Here is a 21,967-nt window from a genome sequence, read left to right as displayed (position 1 = left end):
GGAAGCGGCCTTGGGGTTTATGCCGAAGGAGGCGAGGCTTCACCTCAGCCCGTCCCAGCGGGAGGCGCCGCTCGAGATCTCCCCAGGCCCCGCCCCGAAGCGGCGCCCCGCCCCGCGCGGAGCAGCCGGCGCCCGGAGCCGGACCAGGCGGGCAGCCGCGGGCGCCTCCTCCGTCTCCTCCCCGGCCGCCTCGACGCGCCGCCCGCCTGGTCCCGCCCCTCCGGGCTGAGCTCGCCCGCCTGCCTGCCTGCCGGCCGCGCACTGGGGCTCTGGCTGCCGACGCGTCCGGCTCGCTTTCGCCTCCCCGGCCAGTCGCGCGCGCCACACACAAGCAGCCGCTTCGCCGCCGCCGCCGCCGCGCGCCTGGGGAGCCGATGGCGCAGAAGGAGCCGCGCGGCCACTCAGCTCGCCGGAGCCCGACGGGACGCGGGACGGGACGCGCCTCTCGCTTCCTGCCCCAGGTAAGGGCTTGCCAGGCAGGGAACTCGGCGAAGTTCGCCCCGGGTCGCGTGCCGTGAGGGGAGCGGGGAGCTCGGCTGGTCTCGGGGGCCCGGGCCACGGCGACGGGGAGGTGGAGGCTGGCGGGGAGGATGCCTTACGGAGACATTCACCACTCCCTGCACCTCGCCCCCCCCCGCCCCCCGAGGCGGAGCCGGAGTGCTGGGCCGTGTGGTGCGAGGGAGGAAGGTGCCCCTTGGGGGGAGCACATGGTCGCGCCCAGAGCCGGCTTCGGTTTTGGCCGAACACGAGCCGGCAGCATCCGGGGGGCGGGGAGCGCGAGCCGAGCGGGAGCTCGGAGGAGACCCGCCGGCGGCGGCGACCCTGCGGAGATCCCTTTTCGCCGGAGCACCTGCGGGCGCGGCTGGGCGCGCGCCAGACTGGACTGCTGCTGCTGCTGCGGCGGCGGGGCGCGCGCTCGCGGCTTCCTCCGGCCCGCGGGGGGTTTTCCCCGGCCTCGATCTCTTGACCCCCCCCCCCGCCCCCGTTGTAAGGGCTTTAAGGGAGCCCGATGCAAGAGGGGAGAGCGAGACTCGCTCCGTAACAGGTTCGCAGGAGAGAGATGGTTGCATTGGACAGGTGCATGAAACTGAAATTGCCACCAGACCGCCTTCTCCGGAACTCTGAAAAATCCCGGGCATTTGCACAGCAGTTTAAGAACATGCCGAATGCCCCACAGAAAGGCTCGAATTGCATTCCCTGCCGGGTAAATCAATATTGCTGAAACTCTGAAAGGAGGGTGGTTTGCCTGATGGTGAGTTTTTGGCAGAGGTAAGGTTAGAATTGGAGAACTTTCTGATTCCCAGCTTGCAGCACAATCCTAACATTTGTACTCAGAAATAAGTCCTATAACTATGGGGGGGGGGTGTTTTTCTCCCAGGTGAATGGGGTTAGGATTGCAGCCATTGTCCCTTAGCAGTGAAGTTTGGAGTCCTTTGGCTTTCTTAGATGTTCAAGTGGTGTGTAGTGGCAGCGGACAGCCACTTAGATATTTCTTTGTGTCAAAGAGGAAGCTCTGTCCTTTATCCACTGTGAAGAGAAACAGCCTATGCATATCAGCATATTTGAAAAATAGCTGAGTTGGACTGTAGTCGCAAGAAAAGGAGAGTGTGGTGCCACCTTAGCGAGCAACTATCAACTTAATGAATTAGTTGTGCAATTACGAGCTTTTCAAGCAGGAGTCCATACTTTCAGCCACAGGTATGGACAGATACATTCACATTCCTGCACACTGGAAGGTAGTAATGTGAGTGAGGATAAATTCAGAAATGCTATACTTTGGGTGTTTTTCAGATGTATGCCTCAGATCTATGACCCAGCCAGGGCCCTTTTAAGGTGGCTGGTTCTGTCTTAAGAGTTCCCAAAGGAGCTCTTCCTTAGTCCACGAACTTGCTTGGTGATACTGCTGTCTTAGTTCTGTTATGTTTGGCAGTCTCCATGCTGCAAATCCATCCTAAGCATATGCTGGTGGTTTTCTTCATTGCCTTCATGAGAGAACACAGTATTCTGAAGATGACAGAAGGTGAATTTCACACATCTTTTCACAAGCAGATGAATACAGCACCAAAAATTGTTATACAGAAATGAAACATGACAAACCTGTTGTCTCGGTAGCCAAAGACTGAGTCTTTCAGTATATCTTTTCTTAAATTCTGTTTGGCTTAGCTTTCACTATGTCCCCATGTTAAGTATCCACATATGAGAGTTTGTTCAGATATGAATTTAAACTCTATGATGCAGCTGTGTAACAGGATATAATTTCAACCTAATATCAACTTGCTTTAGGTCCAGTTAAGGCATTATTGCAATGGCAGAGAGACAGTAAAAATCCTGACCTCTAGCTCCATTTTAACATCCATAATGAATAAAAGGTCAGATAATTTGGGATCACCCTAACTAATGTTACCACCACCTCTAGCATCAGTCTCCTGATGATGATATGATATGTTAACAGTATTTGCATAACATCATCTGTCCCAGCCTTTCAAACAAAACAAAGCCTGAGAAACATTTTTATGTATTATTTTGTCAGCCACCATACTGCTGATACTGGGCACTGGATAGTACTGAAGTACCCTTTATCTGGTCCTCAGTCTGGGTGACATTTTTTGCACATTATTCTTGTGTTACGTTCTCTTAACCACAACCAGGTGTTCATGAATTCTCCTCTGCAGAGGTGCCCACATTGACACTAAGAGACAGATAGATGTGGGAACCCTGTGTTTCTCTTATGTGTAAATCCACCAACTACAGCAGAGTGCTATTTTACACATAGAAGATGTGTAAACTTATGGTTAAAGGATTTTGGGTTTGGGTGCTAGGAATCTGAGAGTCACTGCAGTAGTGCAAGTTTCAATGGGTCAGTAGTCTGACTCTGTAACAGGCACCCTTATTATATGTCAATGTGTGCAATATTTGTGAGGTCCTTGTTTTAATATAGCTGGTGTGCTATTTTTCTCTATGAAGAAGAAATACTTCTGTTTGTTAAAGAAACAACATTATTTGCTAACTTTTAAAAATGGCTCCATGGATGAGCATTGCCTATTTGCCTTTTTTCATTTTATTTATTGCATTTCTTTCCTCCCTCCAATGACCTCAGGGTACTGTACATAGTTCTTTCAGTTTACCTTTACAGCAACCCTGTGGGGTAGTCTAAGCGATGGTGACTGGCCCAAGTGAGCTTCATGATCCAGTTTGGCACACTAACCACAGCATTACAGCAGCTCTTTTAAACTAATGCTCTGTGTCTTTCCTCACAGAGGTAATAGCAGCAGGTGTAGTGAGATTATATGGGGAGGAAAGGAGGAGCAGTGATAATCTCAGAACACTTCCCTGGTTTCCAAAGTAGCTGCATGGAGCTGATAATTCATTTCAAACAAACTTTAGATGAGAGCTCTTCTGCCCTTAGTCTGTCCCACAGACATGATATTCATTTGTCAGTTTGCTTTCACTAAGTTCCAATTAATTCAGGGAGATGCTTTTCACACATATATTTATGATTAAAATGTTAATGTTGTACTTCACAACTTGGTTCTCGTTCACAAATATGATTGGATCTTTCTGCAAAAAATAAAAAATAAAATTAAAAGAACACTTAGGATAAAACGTATAAGTTGAGTGGAGGGGAAAAGCCATGTTTTTGAAAAAATATTGTTGAGATGAGAAGCTAAGGAAAGCCTGTATTTTGGGACTTTTGCAGTACTGAAGTCAAGAGCATGCTGCAATATCCCAGAGTTATTCTTAATGGCCTAAAAAAATGTAAACTGTATAAAATGTAAAAGATGACATGATTGGAATCTTGCATATAATAGCATTTAATAAATGTAGGCTCTTAATGGTACTTCTGCATAGGATATGTCTTATGTACCGTGGCAGATGGGACCATAGCTGTTGGGAGGCTGTGCTAAAACAACATAGGGACATCCTGATCTTAAGTGTGTTTTTCCTTAGGGCACTCATAAAATTTCAGTGCTGAAACTTGTGAAACTCCTCAAATAGTAAATAGCCAAGGCTGTTTCAGACTTTAGCAGCAGCAAATCTGGATTTGCAACCATATAGAAAGTTGACAATATGTGGCTAATCCTGGCTTTCTGTCCTTTATTGTACACTGAGGTGACTCAAATGCAAAATCAAAACTTAATTTTACATGAGCCTAGCTGTGCCCATCTCCCTTTGAGTACAGTCATTCCCTATTTCCTTTCCTTATTTGAGGCAAAGCACAGTTTGCTGTTTCAAGTGAATTAGCAAGCAATGGATTGTCCTGCTCTACAACAAGCACTGGAAATCAGGGTCATGCACATGTCCCTAACCCATGATTTGGTGTTACATCTGAACCAGCTCATTGTTGGTCATGTTCACACCAGGATGTTATCAAGGTCCAGGCTGTTGGCACACTACACTAGTTTTACACCAGCTTCATTCACTACTACTTTGTTTCTAGGTTTGATTTTAAATGCAAAAAGCAACCTAGTCCTAGGTCACCAACTTTTTGGGACCCAAAGGAATATCTGGAATTTTGAGGGAAGTGCCATGACCACCAATCTCCTGGTTACTCCTCTCTTCCCAACTGCCTTCCCCACACCCCAAAAAGGACAGAAAGTTCAGACACACAATGCTTTTCCATGGGGTCTAGGTAGAAGCCAGATCTAGTAGAATTAAAATGGATCCCTTTGAATTCACAGGATTTCTACAAATTCACCATCATATAAGCTCTCATTGGTGACTGCAAAATGCACTGTAAAAATGGAAGATCCTGTACTGTACTGTACTGTACTGATCCTCAGTCTCTGAAAGTGTTGACTTCTTTACTTTATTGTTGTCCTTTGCTGCTGAAATGGAGGGGAGGCAAGTATCCAATCAAAATAGAATGGGAAAAGTGGGATATGAATAATAAACGTGCTAACTTTTCTGTATTTTATCCTGCCTTGATAGTTCGTTGTATTACACTATTTTATGGTTTTCTGTAAGCTGCCTTGTAAAAAAAACGCATTGCATAAATGATGTTATAAATATGTCAACCATCTTATGCACCTATAATGTAATATGTGCAGCAGTTCTTGGTGACAAACACAGATTTGCCACTGCAGAACTTCTGAAGTGACCCTTAGAATAATTGCTTTTCGTGGAGACTGTTTCCACATCTCTTGCCTTTGTGTCCTGCCTGCTAGCATCTTAGAAGTATACGGTTGGCCACCATGGGATACAGGCTGTTAGGAATGATGACCTCTGGGCCAGATCGAGCTGGTCTCTTCTTATTCTCTTAACTTATACACTTACAGCAAACGGGGAGTTCCTTCCTAACTACCGTATTTTTTGCACCATAACACTCACTTTTTTCCTCCTAGAAAGTAAGGGGAAATGTCTGTGCGTGTTATGGAGGGAATGCCTACGGGTGGCATGCCTACGGATTTTCCTCCTCTAAAAACTATGTGCGTGTTATGGTCGGGTGCGTGTTATAGAGCGAAAAATACGGTAATTAGCCTTCTCATGGGAACAACTGAAAAAACTGTCGGACAAAATACTCTTGATTCTCGAAATGATTGGGTTGTATCCATCATTGTGGAAGTGGAGTTTGGCTCATGCAATACAACTTCCCCTTCTTGAGTTTCCCCAGTGCACACACCCCAAATCTCTTCCAGAGAGTCCCCAATGCTGTGAAACACATTTGGAGGTGCATGGCAGGAGGAGAGGAAGGGGGAAATCCATTGTGCAAGTGGAAGTGTGTTGTATGAGTGGAACAGCATTGTTGGATGCAACCCAATGTCTCCTACTGTTCATTTCAAGAGCAGTTCTCTCTGAAAGTACTTTTTGTGTTGGTTGTACTGCAAGTTCTATTTTTCTGCTGGCAGGGTTTTGAAACCACAAATAGTCCAATTCCGAAGTGTTCTCTTGAATGTTTTAAATATAGAAAGTATGGATTTCTGAATAAAACATGTCATACCAAACAAAATCTGCTAGTTGTTTGTTCTATTTTATTTCCTGAGAAGATAATAATTTACAAGAATCTGCATTTCTAAATGAGTCCCAATAATAATACCATAATTTACAGTAACTTGTAATTATATAGGAAACAAATAAGCTATATTTTGCATATATCTTGTTTATCATGTCCTAGCAGTTGCACAAACAGCTGGCATTTGTATATATTTTCTTGCATAGGAAGAAAGTTAATATTTGAATTAAATAGAACAAACTAGTTTGGCACACATACCAATAACCCAGCTAAGCCAAATTGTAGTTAAGCCAAATGTCTGTTCAGGATCGGACAGCGCTTACTGAGGCACCAGGACAGTCTTGCCACTACTGCCTTCCTACATTATTCAGGCAATATACAACAACAACAACAACAACAACAACAACAACAACAACAACACCCTTCCATATGACTGGGTTGCTCCAATGGATATAAAAACTTAATAAAACATTAAACATTAAAAACCTCCCTATATAGGGCTGCCTTCAGATGTCTTTTAAAAGGCAAATAGTATATTTCCTTGATCTCTGATGGGAGGGTTTTTCACAGGGACCACTACCAAGAAGGCTCTCTGCCTGGTTTCCTGTAACCACTTCTCACGGAGCATTGATCTGCATTCTTGATGATGTCACTGGGGGTTAATATACAGTACAATGAACAATACTCAGTTCTGTTTGATGGAGTGGTAATCTTATTGCATTGTCTGAATGTGGACACCACAGTTGCATTCACAAAGACATATATGATACCTTAAAGTACATTTTCCCACCCAATTGCATTTTCTGCCCAAGTTAACACCAGAACTAAGTGTGATGATGAAACACACACACACATAAATTAAAAATCACATGAAGTTCCATTGCAAAAGGAACTTAATTCAGATTCATTTCATGCAAAAATGATAGGAACTACTTTGAGATGCTGTTCAGAAATTATTGAATTAATTCCATGAATTGGTTCATTTCAAGTACTGGTTTTGAAACTGATAAGCAATATAAATGAAGCTGGTATCTGTCTCCATTTGAAAGAGCCTAAACAAATATGATCCACAACATTGACATGATTTACAACCCAGTAAAGCGCATCATTTTAAAACTGATTTTGCCCTGTACGTTTTGAAAGGATTGGATTGGATTATATCCATGTACTGGATTTTGCATATCCAAAGCCCCTTCCTGTGTTTCGTTGCACAGAAGCAGATCCAGAATGTGGCTCTGCTTGGTAGGAAGCGTGCATTGTCTCAGTGTGGGAAGAGGGCATGGGTCGCAATTGGTAAAATCTGCTCCCCTTGAAAAAAGAAAAGACAAAAGTGATCAGGGCAAGCATTTACTCAAAAATCCTAAACAATACTCCTGACTTGCCTCGTTCACTTTTCCCAGAAGAGTGACTCTCATGAGGAAAAGGGAAACTGCTGTGTCCTAAGTCTTGAGTCCTGCTGGATTTAGCATCCTGCTTCCTGGATGCCTGTTGGAAACCTAGAAGTGGGCCAAGATTGAAGGCATTTGCTCTTGTCCTGCTTTTGCTTCCCAGCAGCTGGTATTACTAGCTAGCATTACTGCCACTGAACCTGGCGGTTTCATATAGATACCATGGCCATAAATTTGTGTAATTAATTCTTGAGCCTTGCCACCCCAAAGGCTGATGCAGTTTTGTGTATAATCATAGCTTTTGCCATGATCCCCTTTTTATTTTGTCAGGATTTCTGTATGTGAAATGCTTGTTGATATTATGCAAAGCTGAGGAAGCAAATTTTTGTTAGATGTGCAGTTGTTTTGTTAGGTGCACAATTGTCTCTGCAATGGGGAAAAATGGGAGAATGAGAGTTCGAGAAAAAGTGTGGCACAGGTTAAAGGAATATTTAAGAATGTTTTCGATCTCTTAAAAACCGGAATCATATTTAAAATATTAATGGACTGTTCTGTGTATGCTTTTTCTGAACATCCCAATCAGCATCATATGCAAGCACATATCAGTGGTATTTTCAATAGCTTTCCACAAGAAACCTTTATTGTTTAATTATGTGCTTATGCTATGTGAAGTAGTTCCTTTCATCCAGCCTGACTTCACCAACATTCACCAGAGTGCCAATTGCTGGAGAACATGAGTGGGGTGAATGCTCTTGTGCTCATGTTCTGCTGATGGACGTCCCTTGAGCATCTGGTTGTCCACTGCAGGAATGCCAGACCAGATAGGCCTCTAGTCTGATCCAGCGTGGCTTTTCTTATTTTCTTAACATTTGTTTCTTTTTTGAACTCCTCATTTGGGGAAGGGTTCCGCGTTCTCAGGGAAGTCTTAATGCCTTTTTTAAGCCTTGTTGACTCAGCTTGTTGATCATGCTTGCATTCTCTTCAGGTTGATAGTACCTTTCCTACATCTCTGTGGTATGTGTTCTAGCCAAGCTTCAGTTTTGTGATTTTTAACTAACTTGCAAGCATTTTGGAGCAACTTGGACCCCCTTGACTTTCCCTTTCAGCTATGTATTTACTTCATTGTTCTTCTTCTTAGAAGTTTCATCTTTTGAAGTCAAACGTGATTGTGCTGGGCTTTCTTAGGAATTTTCCATTTACACAAATGCTCAGTTCCACTGCTCTGACACTTTACTGTGTGGAATCCCTTATGGGAGTGTATTGAAGAGCTCACAAAAATACATTCCATGCTACCTTCCCTGAGTATCCATTCATTGCATAGGGCATTTTCTCCATCCTATCTCTCGCTTGTCCTTAATGAAGAGAGTCGTGTTAATCTTGATTTCTTAAATGCCTGTTAAGCATTTATACCGTGGTACCTCGGGTTACATACGCTTCAGGTTACAGACTCCGCTAACCCAGAAATAGTGCTTCAGGTTAAGAACTTTGCTTCAGGATGAGAACAGAAATCGCGCTACGGCAGCAGCAGGAGGCCCCATTAGCTAAAGTGGTGCTTCAGGTTAAGAACAGTTTCATGTTCAGTACGGACCTCCGGAACAAATTAAGCACTTAACCCGAGGGACCACTGTACATAGCCTTACGTATACTGTAGATTCATATATCATTTCTGAAGCAGCAGAATTACTGCCCTAGATGTTAACATCTGGTAAAACTGCCTGTGGTTTTTGAATGGAATATGAAGATGGGCACAAGCAGTTTGTTAACAATGCAGTAGTTATTTAAAGATGCATTGTATTGAGAAGTAGTGACCTCTAGTACTGGGCACACAGGGTCCTCAGCATTACTAGTGTTTCTCCAGTCATTTGAAAATCCATGGAAGTGAGTATCTGGCAATGCTGGGTTTCAGCAGTGCTGCTGCTGAAAGCGCCAAGAGATTATGTTGCTTTGTGGTTATGGCCACCACAACATAAGCTTTCAAGTGACTTCTTTTCCCAAAAAAAATCATTTTTTTAATGAAAGTTGGTAGGGATCCATTTTTCCCATGTCCAACACTTCTGGAAATGTTTTACTTCGAAATATATAATGATACTCTTAGTTGTGTTTGGTGCAGTAGATTAACATGGCTATCCCTCTGCATGTTATATTTTCCATTTGGGTTCCCAAAGACCCAAAGATACAATAGACAAGCTACTTGTGTTCACCTTGTACTTGTGTTCATATTAAATGTTTGTGAGAATACAGGCACAGAGCAGATTTGCTTCTTGTAGCTGTGATCCTCACGAAAGACCTGAAATGGAAATTATGATATTCTAAATGTGTAGTAAATACCATATATTTCTCCCAGGGGTGGTTGAATATTCATAAGTGCAAGTAAGTTAGAGAAAACCTCTTAGTTCTTATGCTCAAGTAAAAATAATACTGAGCACCGGTGCAGTATTTGAACTGACATTTATAACCTGCTTTTTTCTTTTCTTTTATGTTCCTAGTGAATAATCTGCTCAAGAAATACATTTTTGCGGAAAAAGAGGACCTCAGCTTCCTAGTGATGTTCTCTTCATGTCCTGTTTGCTGGTAGTGCAAGAGAAGACTGGACCTTTGTCATGGCTGTTTTTCTGCTGGGAGCAGCACTGCTTTTTGTTCAACCTCAGGCAGTTCCTTCCAGACCTGCTGCCAGTTTTAAAGCTGAGGCTGCTACTCAGAAAGAGCCCTTTAGGAAAGGTGACCTCAAAGAGAGCGTCCACCTCAATGGAACACTCCAGCGGCTTCCACAAACTATCATCATTGGTGTACGGAAAGGTGGAACAAGAGCTTTACTAGAGATGCTAAGCCTCCATTCAGATATGGCAGCAGCAGAAAGCGAAGTCCACTTCTTTGACTGGGAAGAGCATTATTCAAATGGATTGCAATGGTATGTGAGCCAAATGCCATTCTCGTACCCATACCAGATAACAGTGGAGAAAACTCCAGCATATTTCACTTCACCAAAAGTGCCTGAAAGAGTTTATAGAATGAACAAACTTATCCGATTGCTCCTTATCTTACGAGACCCAACAGAGAGAGTGCTGTCGGACTATACGCAAGTGTTTTTTAATCACATGCAAAAACATAAGCTGTATCCCTCCATTGAAGAATTCCTGGTTAAGGATGGTGAACTCAACATAAACTACAAAGCGATAAACAGGAGCTTGTATTATTTTCACATGCAAAACTGGCTGAAATATTTTCCTCTGGATCACATTCACATTGTTGATGGGGATAAGTTAATCAAAGATCCTTTCCCAGAGATAGTCAAAGTAGAAAGGTTTCTAAATCTCTCACCTCAGATAAATGCTTCAAACTTTTACTTCAATAAAACAAAAGGCTTTTACTGCTTAAGGGACAGTGGCAGGGATAGGTGTTTACATGAGTCGAAAGGAAGAGCACACCCCAAAGTAGATCCAATTTTACTTGAAAAGCTACACGGATATTTTCGTGAACCTAATCAGAAATTCTTTGAGCTTGTTGGCAGAACATTTGACTGGCACTGAATGTGGTCCTAAGTTATAGAGACAAGCATCTGGTGTGCCTAAATGCTCCAGGGCACATTTAGAAAAGGAGGGCATTGACGATATAATTTATTTGTAAAATCTATGAATTACTTCTGTACAATATTAGAGTCATAATTGCCATGTAAGCTAGTAATATTTTTCTACTTGTTAAATTAAACAGAAACACTTTTTGTAATGTTTTTCATAGTTAACACTGTATTTATGTCCATATGAGGGGAAAAAAACCTATTTCATGAAAGAAAGTATCTTGAGATTATGTGGATATAAAATATATACATTTTAAAATACAATATCTGCTTCCCATTTCCCCAACTCCAAGGTCTCAATGACACTTCATATGATCTTCATTAGGGTGGTATCACAGTGATTTAGAGAATTTTTAACCAATCTTACAAAAAAATCATTTTACTGTAGTAGTATCATATTGACAATGGTTATCAAAGCTTTCCATCATGAGATTCCCAGGCCTAAGAAGCAAATGGTTGACTCTATGGGCAAGCACATTTAAATGGGGAGAAGCCATGGGCAGAGCTTGCTGCTCTCAAAGGCAAAGGATTTGGTCTCTCAGTGGACTGTTGTATCCTGAAGCAAAGTGAGCAGAGGAAACACAATCATCTGCAAAAATGGAAGTTTTGTGGCTGGCAATAAGAAGATGGACAGCACTCTCAGAGTATAATGGCCACAGCTTTATTTATCATTACACTCATGTCAAAGCATTAGATGGAATAAAATGGTCAGTTAACTAAGCTCTTAGCTAGCATGGGTATGGGACTGGCTTTCCATGTAAAAATTGTTTCTAGGTGGTCTTCTCACACCTGAGCACACTGCCTAAGGGAAGGTTTGTGCCCACAATTCAATGAAGAAATGTCCTGACCTCACAGTTCCCTAAAATTTTTATGATGGTAACTTAGACACATCCAGCCTGGTGACCCTGTTTACAGGTGAGCCCCTTGCCCTGTATCTTAACACCCTAGCACAGCCACAACCATGGATGACAATCTACACACACACATGCTCACCTGCATCCTACTTCTCTCCTCTAATACCTTTATCACTATGTCTGTGACTATATTCTGCAGGTACACATCACATCCTTTGGAACAAAGGTAAATGCTGCCACACACACACACACACACACACCTCTGGCAGAGGTGAATGCTGTATCCGAGCTGTCTCAAGGACATGTGCCAGTCCACCACAAAATTGTGTGCCCTTTTGTATTCCTGTAGAGCATGTTGATATCTGGGTTTCCTAGCTCTCTGCCAAACCTTTGGGATTATCTTTTACTGTATGGCAAATATGCCTGGAAACAATTTGACAATGGTCTGAAAATCGAAGTGACCATGGTAGCCAGTGTCACATTACTTTAACTAACGATGCAATCCTAATCATGTCCAGTCCTACCCATGCCAATCAGCCTTACTCCCAGGTACAGGGGCTTAGGACTGCAGCCTAAGTTATTTCCCTACAAGTGCACGAGCAATGCTTTACAGTGGCATTCAAAGCTTCCTCACCCCATTTCTCCATTTACCAAAGCACTTGAAGCTGCCCAGGTGGCCAAGGCCTAAACTGGGGGCCAATTTAGTTGGGAGGAGGTTTTCTGCCTAGAAGAGGAGGGCATACTGCCCAAAATGCATACCCTCGTGGGATAAGGGGCCTGGAAAAAGAGAGGCTCGGTAAGAGTCAGTGGCCTACCCTGTTTATTCACCACATCCTTTGGCCACAACTTGGTCCCATTGCTTGGCATCTCTTTCTGCCAAGTGCATTAATGGCTGGTGTTCTCAGTCCAGTCACCATTGCAGCCCAAATACAGAGAGAGTTTGCTGGAAACTTACCCTGTGATAGAAGAGTGCCTATATGTTTTGTCTCCTATCTTAGGTTTACAATTGTTAGAAACTTGTTCCTGGAAGAAAAGAAAAAAGCTGGGGATTTGGTTTATCCCGGGAGTGTATCTGGTATATCCCTGGACGCCCATGTGCTCAGCTGAGGTCAAATAGCGGAGCAGTCATGCAGTGTGCACAACAGACATGGCTGTCCAGACATTGCAGATCTCACGGTAGCCTCCTGGCCCTCCCACTCTGATCAGGCAAAGGAGTCCAAGCCCTCAGCAAAGACTGGCTGCAGTTAATGCCTCCCTGTGCCATCGCAACAGTATTTGGGCAACAACTTCCCTCTCCTTAGCAGGCAAATACTTCTTAGCAGATACTCAATATACTCAAATCCTCCTTAGCAGACAAAAGGCTACTGTGAAGTGTTTTGGTCTCACTAGGTGAAGCACTCATTGCCAGCAATGCCTCCAGGATTGGCCACCTCCCACCCTTATTTCTTGGAGCTTCTCTAGACAAGGAAGTCTCACCAGACTGCCAAGTCTTCACAAATAGCCTGCCTGCTCACCAGACACTCTCACTGCAGGCATTGCTACAGGTTTGAATGAGAGCTTACTGGCACAAGGTCAATTATTCAACCTTGAATGGGGAGGCAGAATGCTCTGCTACTCATGCTGCCCCAGTTAAGAAATGGCCAGGTTATTATTCAATCCCAGCAGGGTGAATAATCAAGGGGGAACTAGTTTTTCCTATAGCAATTATGTATGACTTGTGCAGAGGTCTGCCTCAGGTTTTGAGAAGAGTGACTTTATATAAAATGGTGTAAAGCTGCAGATTTCCTTTCATAGCCATGTGGAATCTTTGACAGGCTATCTATTTTTTGGAACACAACCTGCAATTAATGGCTTAAGGCATGCATTTCACTTTAATATTTACTTTGTCCATATGTATGTAAATATGAACAACCATTATTTTTCTTCAGCTGGTACATTTCTTCAGTCCTTTGGTTGGTTGGGTTAGATGCTGCAGTTTATTCCAGCACACGTCTCCTTTATCTGAAAGAGACCAGTCCATACATTGCTGAATCTCAGTCATTGCAAATAATCTACAGTATATTATGCTTAAGGAAGCCAATAAGAGAGATCTGCGTGTACACAGAAAAAGATGTGAGTAAAGCTCTGTTGAATCGCTAATTAGTAGTGATGGCTTTTAGCTTTATTATTATGGTTCTAATTCATGCACCGGACAGGATATGGCAGTGTTGGCCCTTCATATATATTATGATGTCACCTTCGTATATACACCAGGAAACAGCTACTAGAAAGCTCATATTTTCTGTTGGCTGATTCCTTTCAGATAACACTCTGCGAACAAAATATCTACCATATTTTCATTAAATTTGGGGAACAGAAACTGGTTTTTGGATCAAATCTGGCCCATGAGCTACCAACCAGCAACCTCTGTTCTAAGTTATTATGCACATGTTTCTTGTTAAAATGATTAGACTATGCCCTTTCCCAAAGAAATCTAAAGCAAACTGAGAATGGAGGAGTAAAAAGAAATAAGTCATATAAGGATTCTGCAAATTAAAATGCGTAATCAGTATTTATCAGCTTGACAGCTACAGGTGCCCCTGCTCAGCTGCAGCAGCCAGGTAACATTTGCATGGCAATAAGATGAACATCTGTATAGCAAAGAACAAGTTCTGGAGTTCCTGTTTTCTCTAATGCCACAATGCATATTTCGACTGCACCATCCTCCATTTGCATGGGGTCCTTGCCACCTTCTTTGCTTAAGATTGATGCTGGGGGTGATGATCAGTGTCCACAAATTTCCTGGAGTAACTTCAGGAAATATGGAACTGTAAGCAGGTACATTGTCTCAATCAACAGTATCTAAGAACCAGGAATGGATAATGAACAAAAAGAGGAGAGGAAACGATTGTATAGAGTAGAAGGTAACTCAACCATGTTGGGCCAAATGGCCCCATGGCGCTCTGTTGTTGACTCCATTTACTGTACTTCTAGGGAGCTTTTGAAGTGATCACAATTATTGTTGGGTGCCTAAATTATTTTTTAAAACCTGTACTTGTATTATTTAACGTATCCAGAATCTAGGGATTGCCCCAGTAGATAAGAGGGGATTATCTGGTCACATATACATAAACATATAATCAGTACTGTAAATTCTTAATCTTCTGTCCTTTTCGGCACAGCACGACTAAGAAATGGAACTCATGTGACCAAGACTGTGTAGATGAAGGACTGGGGCCAATGTAGACAAATGCAAGCTTGGTTTCTAATGACTCCTACTGAGTTTAGATAAATCAGCTCCAGTCTTCTGAGACAGGGAATTGTGTCCTGCACAATGTCCTCAAATACACCCTTTTATTTTCTCCCATATGAGTGAGCGGCTACCATTTGCTGTCGAGCAACAGGCTGCAGTCACTTTTGGGGTGGGGACAAAACTTTTCCACCTCAATCCTTGACACTGAAATATGAACTTTCATTTGGCATAAAGGATCTTGTAGCAGAGGAGTCTCCCTCCACCACATGGATGATAATGGCAAGTATTTTGGAAGAGCATCAGTAAATAAAAGCAGTTGGGAACCATCTACTTGTGACTGAATTGTTCTTCAAATTCTTTTTCACAAGCATTATTTTCTTAAAATGTCTGAATGCTGGGTGATGCAATGGCCACACTTTTGTATCTTTTTAGTTGCTTTGCCTTGAAAGATACTTTGTTACTATTTGATTTGATTGTATATGTAAGCAGATAACCTTGACATTTTTAAAGAGTATTTGCTGAGGGAATAAACCTCCTTCTAGCCTCAAATAGTATATTTATATACTTTTAAATATAAAATATTTATATCCTACCTTTCCAGAAAGTTCAAGACAGCTAATAAAATAAATTAAAATATGTAAAACTGCAATCAAGTTACAAAAACACTAAATATTATTATTTAAGAGACAGAGCAGCAAAAACAAAACACCCCCCCCCCGTAAGAACAGCAGTAAAAGCCCATCAACCAAAGTTCTCTAAAATCACTAGATCTGCTGAAGCTTTTGAAAGCATTTGGGGATCCATAAGTTACATGAATCATAGCAGTGAACAGTAGTGTTATGTCTGGAAGCAGCTGGTCTTAATCGGATGTTTTATACAGAGCAAGCAGAATGTGACTTGGCCAGCACTTTAATACCACCTAGTGTGGCATATAATTGTTTGTTAGCTACTGCTGCATTCTGAATGATCGCCCAAGGCAATTCTAGTTACTTAGGAGGAAATCTTAATACTGATGGGACTTACTTCCAAGTGAACAAGCAGAGAATTTCAAACATTTGAATGTTAGTGCTGTGCAAAATACAAATACTTCTGCCTTGTTCCCGAGTTCCCCAAACTGAGTTGGCTGTAGTGTCACCAGGGTGCCCATTCTTGTAAGGCAAAAGAATATAAGTGTAATAAAGAATAATATTTGGTCAGATAATCCACAAAAAAGACAACATAAAACAGAGTCCAATAGGATTGCTTGTCATGTTGACTAGTGGCAGTATCCAGCTAGGTAGACTTCACATATCTCTATTGTGCTCCATCCACCCTTGTTCAATGCTTGCCTCATTCTATCCTGCGCTTGACTTTGATCACCTCACCCCTCTATAACAATCCTTGGCTAGGCTTTCTGTATCTTGTCGTGTCCATTCAATTTTCTTCTACTTTCCATGAAGAATCTCCACTCCCACATTCTTTTCTACCTGTCCTCTCTCCCTTCACATTCTCTATCTCTTCATGCTTTTCCTTTGTCTGCTACTGATCAGGGATTTCCAACACACACACCCCAACGATGCACATCTGCTTCGTATGTGTGTGTGTATCTCACATAACAGTAATGTCCATTGGCAACACCATCATATTTCCTCCATTTCCAATATAAGTCTGTGTGCACTTCTGCAAATGTAGCCAAAAATGGCACCATTTGCAGGAGTACCAAATGCCTAAGGCATCTTCTTAAATTAAAAGGAGACCAAGCTAAAACAAACACAGCAGAAGACAGACAAATGTAACACTTCAAAATTGCCTGGGCACCAATGAATCTACTTGCTCAACAATTCTTTTTAAAGGGTGTGTGGATGTATGGACAATGCTCTGTCCCTAGTCCAGGTATTCCATAGCCAGCCATCTGTGCAGGTCCTCTCTGCTCAGGCTCACACAAGGGAACCATTATGCTACCCTGTGTTCCTTGGGAGAAGGGTAGGGTGCAAATGAACAAGTAGCAAAAGACACAGAGCCCTCGATGGTTGGTGTTGTGGACTAAGCTCTTTAAAGCTGGAGCGCAACAAATGGCAACTTGGTCTTTCGCGACTGCTGTCCGCAGTACTGAGCAGGTTTTCACAGAGAACGCTCCAGAACAAAAGAAGAGTGCTTCGGTATGGATCTTTAAAGCATGGACCATACCTGGAAAGCATGGAAGAAGAAAAAAGTGAGGATAAGCCCTGATTGTTAAGCATGGATAGTGGAGATTGAGGTTCAAATCTCTAGTGGCTGACTGAGCAGTGAAGCTACCCATAAAACTTGCTCTCTGCCTAAGATCTGCTGAAATCCTCTTTAGTGATTTCTGCTCTCATGTGGATTTATTCCTTTAAAAGCCCATCCTTTCTAACATTATTTTTTAATGCACATAAGTGCCTAATGATTCATATATTTAGTCCCCCATTGACTGCGAATAAAACGTTTTTATGAATAAATGACTTGTAGCCTACAGGAAGACAAGAAAAATAAGGGAAGCTCCCTTTCAACCAAGAGATAAAGAATTAGAAATCTGTGTAAGGGGTGTGTGTGTGTGTGTGTGTGTGTGTGTGTGTAACTTCTGTGAACTAGATGGTGTGTTGCTGACTCAGCCAACTGAATAAACAGCACAAATTTTGACAGCTTTGTTGAGGGCTTCTGTTCTATGACAACCAGAAGGTATTTATTATTGAATATGGCTGTAGGATGCCTTTTCATATATTTTCATGTCGTCTCATGCTGGTGTCTGTTTGATAATTTAATTATTCAAGTGGTACAAACATCCTAGCAGGACCTTTTCAAATTTAATCTGCTTTATTCATTGGTATCAGCTGAACGAGTATGAGAAAGTAAATCTGAAGGAAATGTAACAATGGGCAGGCAGGACAGTTTATTATTTTCACAATAATTTCTTTTGATACCGTTGCTTTTATGGATCTTCTCAGTAGATATTCATATAAGTATAGGCATTATTATTATTATTATTATTATTATTAATCTGGTACTATGCAGTGGTAACAATAGCTGCAGGACACTCCTTGGAGGCCAGATCTGCTGCCTACACAGTTGGCCCCCCCCCCATTCCTCCCACACAGTGGCCTCTTGGCGAATAGGAGGCACTGCTGGTCTCCTCCTATTCCTAAGGAGGAAATGGCAGGACTTGCCCTCTGGATTCTCCTGGGCTCTGCACCCTTCCGTCGTGATTCACAGCAGGCCCCTCCCTCCCCCCACCCCCACCCCCCATGACAGCCTTTGATTCCGACTTCAACCATTGGGTAAGGTTGATTTGATTCTCCCCCCCCCTTGTTCCTGATGTAGATCTTCACTCATGCCTCCTACCCTTGGGAGGGTCCACCATTTTGTGGTTTGCCTCAGGTGCCAAAATGTATTGGGCTGGCCCTGCTGCTAGCCAATCAGAATCTGGCAGTGAGGGGAGCTGAGGATATGGAGGATCCTGGGAGGTCTAACTATGGTTGGACTTCTATTAGGACTGCCTGTCACTGCAGTCAACATTTGCTCACACTGCCATGACAAAAGAGCTTGTTCACTATATCTTTCTGGCACCCTCAAATTAATTACTCCCCTCTCCAGGTGGCGTTGGATTCCAGTTCCTATCAGCTTCAGTCATCAAGGTCAAAGGTCAGGAGTGAAGGAAAATTGGAATTTTTCAAGAAGCTACATGAGATTCTGTTGGACTACATGGATTACAATATGATTTTGATGGGAGATATGAATGGAGTGGTGTCTACAAATATGGATAAGGCACAGAGACAGGTAGTCACCAAAGATGGTAGACTACCAAAAACTTTCTTTGATATGACTGAAAATATGGACTTAGTTGATATCTGGAGAATGAAGAACCCTCTGGGAAGAGAGGGAACTTTCTTCTCTGAGGCTAAAATGACATGGACAAGAATCGACCAAATATGGGTAACCAGGGGATTGGCTCCGAAGATTAGCAAAGTGGAGATCTGCCCCAAAACTTGTTCTGACCACAATGCTGTGAAGATGGAAATGAAATTGATGCCAACTGGTTCCTTTAGATGGAGGATGAATGATACTTTCTTTAGGAATGAACAAGTGACCAAGAAGGCCCAAAAAACGTTGAGAGACTATTTTGAGATAAATATGAATACTACAGTGGAAAAAAGAGTAATCTGGGACACAAGTAAGGCAGTCATGAGAGGATTCCTGATACAACAGAATGCAATTAAGAAGAGAACCCAGAATGAAAAAAAGATAAAATTTTGGAAAAAATAAAGGAAGGAGAGAAGAAACTGAGAGCAAAACCAAAATCACAGGTGATCCTGAAAGAGATAAAGTTATATCAAATACAATATATGAATTTGATGAATCAGGAAATAGAATGGAAGATTAAACAGATGAGACAAAATACATTTGAATCGGCAAATAAGTGCGGGAAACTGTTGGCTTGGCAAATAAAAAAAGACAAAAACTTAATACTATTACGAATTTGGAAGTGGAAGGAAAGAATATTCAGAATCCAGTGGAGAGCAGGAAGTGCTTCCAGAGGTATTTTAAATAACTGTATACACAGGAGAAGCAGAAAGAAATGGACATTGATCGATTTTTGAAAATAAATGGACTACATAAAATCTCTCAGGAAAACCAGTTAATGTTGAATTACAAAATAACAGATCAGGAAGTGGAAGGGGCCATCCAGAATATGCAACTAGGTAAATCTCCAGGACTGGATGGTCTGATTTCAAGATATTACAGATCTTTGAAAGAATGGCTAATACAGCCATTGAAAGAAGTCTGTAATGAAATATTGGAGGGGGAAAGGGTACCAGAGTCGTGGAAGGAAGCCTATATTACACTTATACCGAAAACAGAGACTGAAAAGACACAGCTTAAAAACTACCGCCCCATATCGCTACTTAATGTGGATTACAAAATTTTTGCAGATATCTTGGCTAAAAGATTTAAAAAGGTGTTAGTAGAAGAAATTCATAAAGACCAAGCGGGCTTTCTCCCGGGCAGACATTTGTCTGATAATACGAGAAATATAATTAATATTCTAGAAAAATTACAAGTAAATATTAATACTAAGGCAGTTTTGATTTTTGTGGACGGCCTTTGACAACATTTCTTGGAGTTTTATGAAGAAGAATCTACAAGGGATGGGGGTTGGCCAAGGTTTTGAAAATGGTATAGGTGCAGTTTATTCGGAACAAAAGGCAAAATTAATTGTGAACAATGTAGTGACAGAAGAGTTTAAGATTGAGAAAGGGACACGACAAGGTTGGCCAATTTCTCCATTGCTCTTTATATCGGTCCTGGAGGTTTTGCTAAATATGATTAGAAAGCACCAATTGGTTAAAGGCATACAAGTGGGTGCTAAACAGTACAAACTGAAAGCATTTGCCGATGATTTAGTATTGACTTTACAGGAGCCAGAATCTAGTACCAAAAGGGTACTGGAACTGATTTAAGAATTTGGACAGGTAGCAGGCTTTAAGTTGAACAAACTGAAAACTAAGGTATTAGAGAAAAATTTAACTGTGAATGAGAGAGAGAAGTTCCAGGAGGAGACAGGATTAACATTAGTTAAGAAAGTGAAATATTTAGGGGTTAATATGACTGCTAAGAATGTGAACTTGTTTAAGGATAACTATGAAAAATGTTGGACTGAAGTGAAAAAGGACTTAGAAATATGGTCAAATTTGAAGTTATCATTGCTAGGCCGAATTGCTGTGATAAAAATGAATGTATTGCCAAGGATGTTGTTCTTGTTTCAAACATTGCAAATTTTGGACAAGATGGATTGTTTCAAGAAGTGGCAGAGAGATATTTCTAGATTTGTCTAGCAGGGCAAGAAGCCTCGAATAAAATTTAAGATACTAACTGATGCTAAAGAAAGGTGGATTTGCCCTGCCAGACCTTAAACTTTACTATGAATCAGCTGCATTTTGCTGGCTGAAAGAATGGCTGCTTCTTGAAAACACTGATGTACTGGATTTAGAAGGCTTTAACAACGTATTTGGTTGGCATGCATACCTGTGGTGTGATAAGGTAAAAGCACATAAAGCGTTTAAAAACCATATTGTCAGAAAAGCACTGTTCAGTGTTTGGATAAGATATAAGGATTTGTTAGAAAATAAAACCCCAAGATGGTTGTCACCAATGGAAGCGAAGGCACAGAAAAAACTCAGTATGGAGGCCAAATGGCTGAAATATTGGGAAATTTTGGAACAAGATGGAGACAGAGTAAAATTGCAAAGCTTTGAAAAATTAAAAAACAAAGTGCGAGATTGGCTCCATTATTACCAAATAATGGAGGCATATAATTTGGACAAACAAGTTGGCTTCCAGGTGGAAAAATCAAAATTGGAAACAGAATTGTTAGATCCCAAAAATTAAGAATTTGTCAAGAATGTACAACTTGCTGTTGAAATGGAACACTCAGGATGAAACAGTGAAATCTGCTATGATTAAATGGGCACAAGATGTTGGACATAATATTATGATGGCTGACTGGGAACAATTATGGACCACAGATATGAAATTTACGGCATGTAATGCCCTAAGAGAAAATTTAATGAAAATGATTTATAGGTGGTACATGACACCAGTCAAGCTTGCAAAAATTTACCATTTGCCCGAAAATAAATGTTGGAAATGTAATGAGATTGAAGGTACAATCTTTCACCTTTGGTGGACATGCCCAAGGATTAAGACATTCTGGGAGATGATTTATAATGAAATGAAAAAGTTATTTAAATATACCTTTCTGAAGAAACCAGAGGCCTTTCTCCTGGGCATGGTCGGCCAATTGGTGCCAAAGAAAGACAGAACTTTCTTTCTGTATGCAACAACAGCAGCAAGAATACTCATCGCAAAGTATTGGAAGACACAAGATTTACCCACCCGGGAAGAATGGCAGATGAAGTTGATGGACTATATGGAACTGGCGGAAATGACTGGCCGAATCCGAGACCAGGGAGAAGA

The 21,967-nt window shown here is 41.8% G+C and overlaps 2 protein-coding genes across 2 annotated transcripts in view; one reads left to right on the top strand and one right to left on the bottom strand.

Annotated features, from left to right (window-relative positions):
• LOC309349962 (uncharacterized protein) overlaps positions 1 to 21,967 on the bottom strand; it is a 236,711-nt gene that overhangs the window by 143,491 nt on the left and 71,253 nt on the right. The window lies entirely within an intron of this gene.
• On the top strand, positions 356 to 11,632 carry HS3ST1 (heparan sulfate-glucosamine 3-sulfotransferase 1). Its single transcript, XM_081876445.1, has 2 exons — positions 356 to 461; positions 9,825 to 11,632. The coding sequence occupies exon 2, from the start codon at positions 9,939 to 9,941 to the stop codon at positions 10,863 to 10,865; it is 927 nt and encodes a 308-aa protein (XP_081732571.1). The 5' UTR covers positions 356 to 461; positions 9,825 to 9,938; the 3' UTR covers positions 10,866 to 11,632.

This window comes from Podarcis erhardii, assembly GCF_964252035.2.
Source record: "Podarcis erhardii genome assembly, chromosome: 9".
Lineage (NCBI taxonomy): Eukaryota > Metazoa > Chordata > Lepidosauria > Squamata > Lacertidae > Podarcis > Podarcis erhardii.
The sequence above is the reverse complement of the archived record's forward strand: the minus strand, read 5'-3'. Positions and strand labels throughout refer to the sequence as shown.

What these genes read in the sequence shown, in the direction of transcription:
- HS3ST1 (XM_081876445.1), top strand. Translation starts at nt 9,939, where the DNA reads ATGGCTGTTTTTCTGCTGGGAGCAGCACTGCTTTTTGTTCAACCTCAG.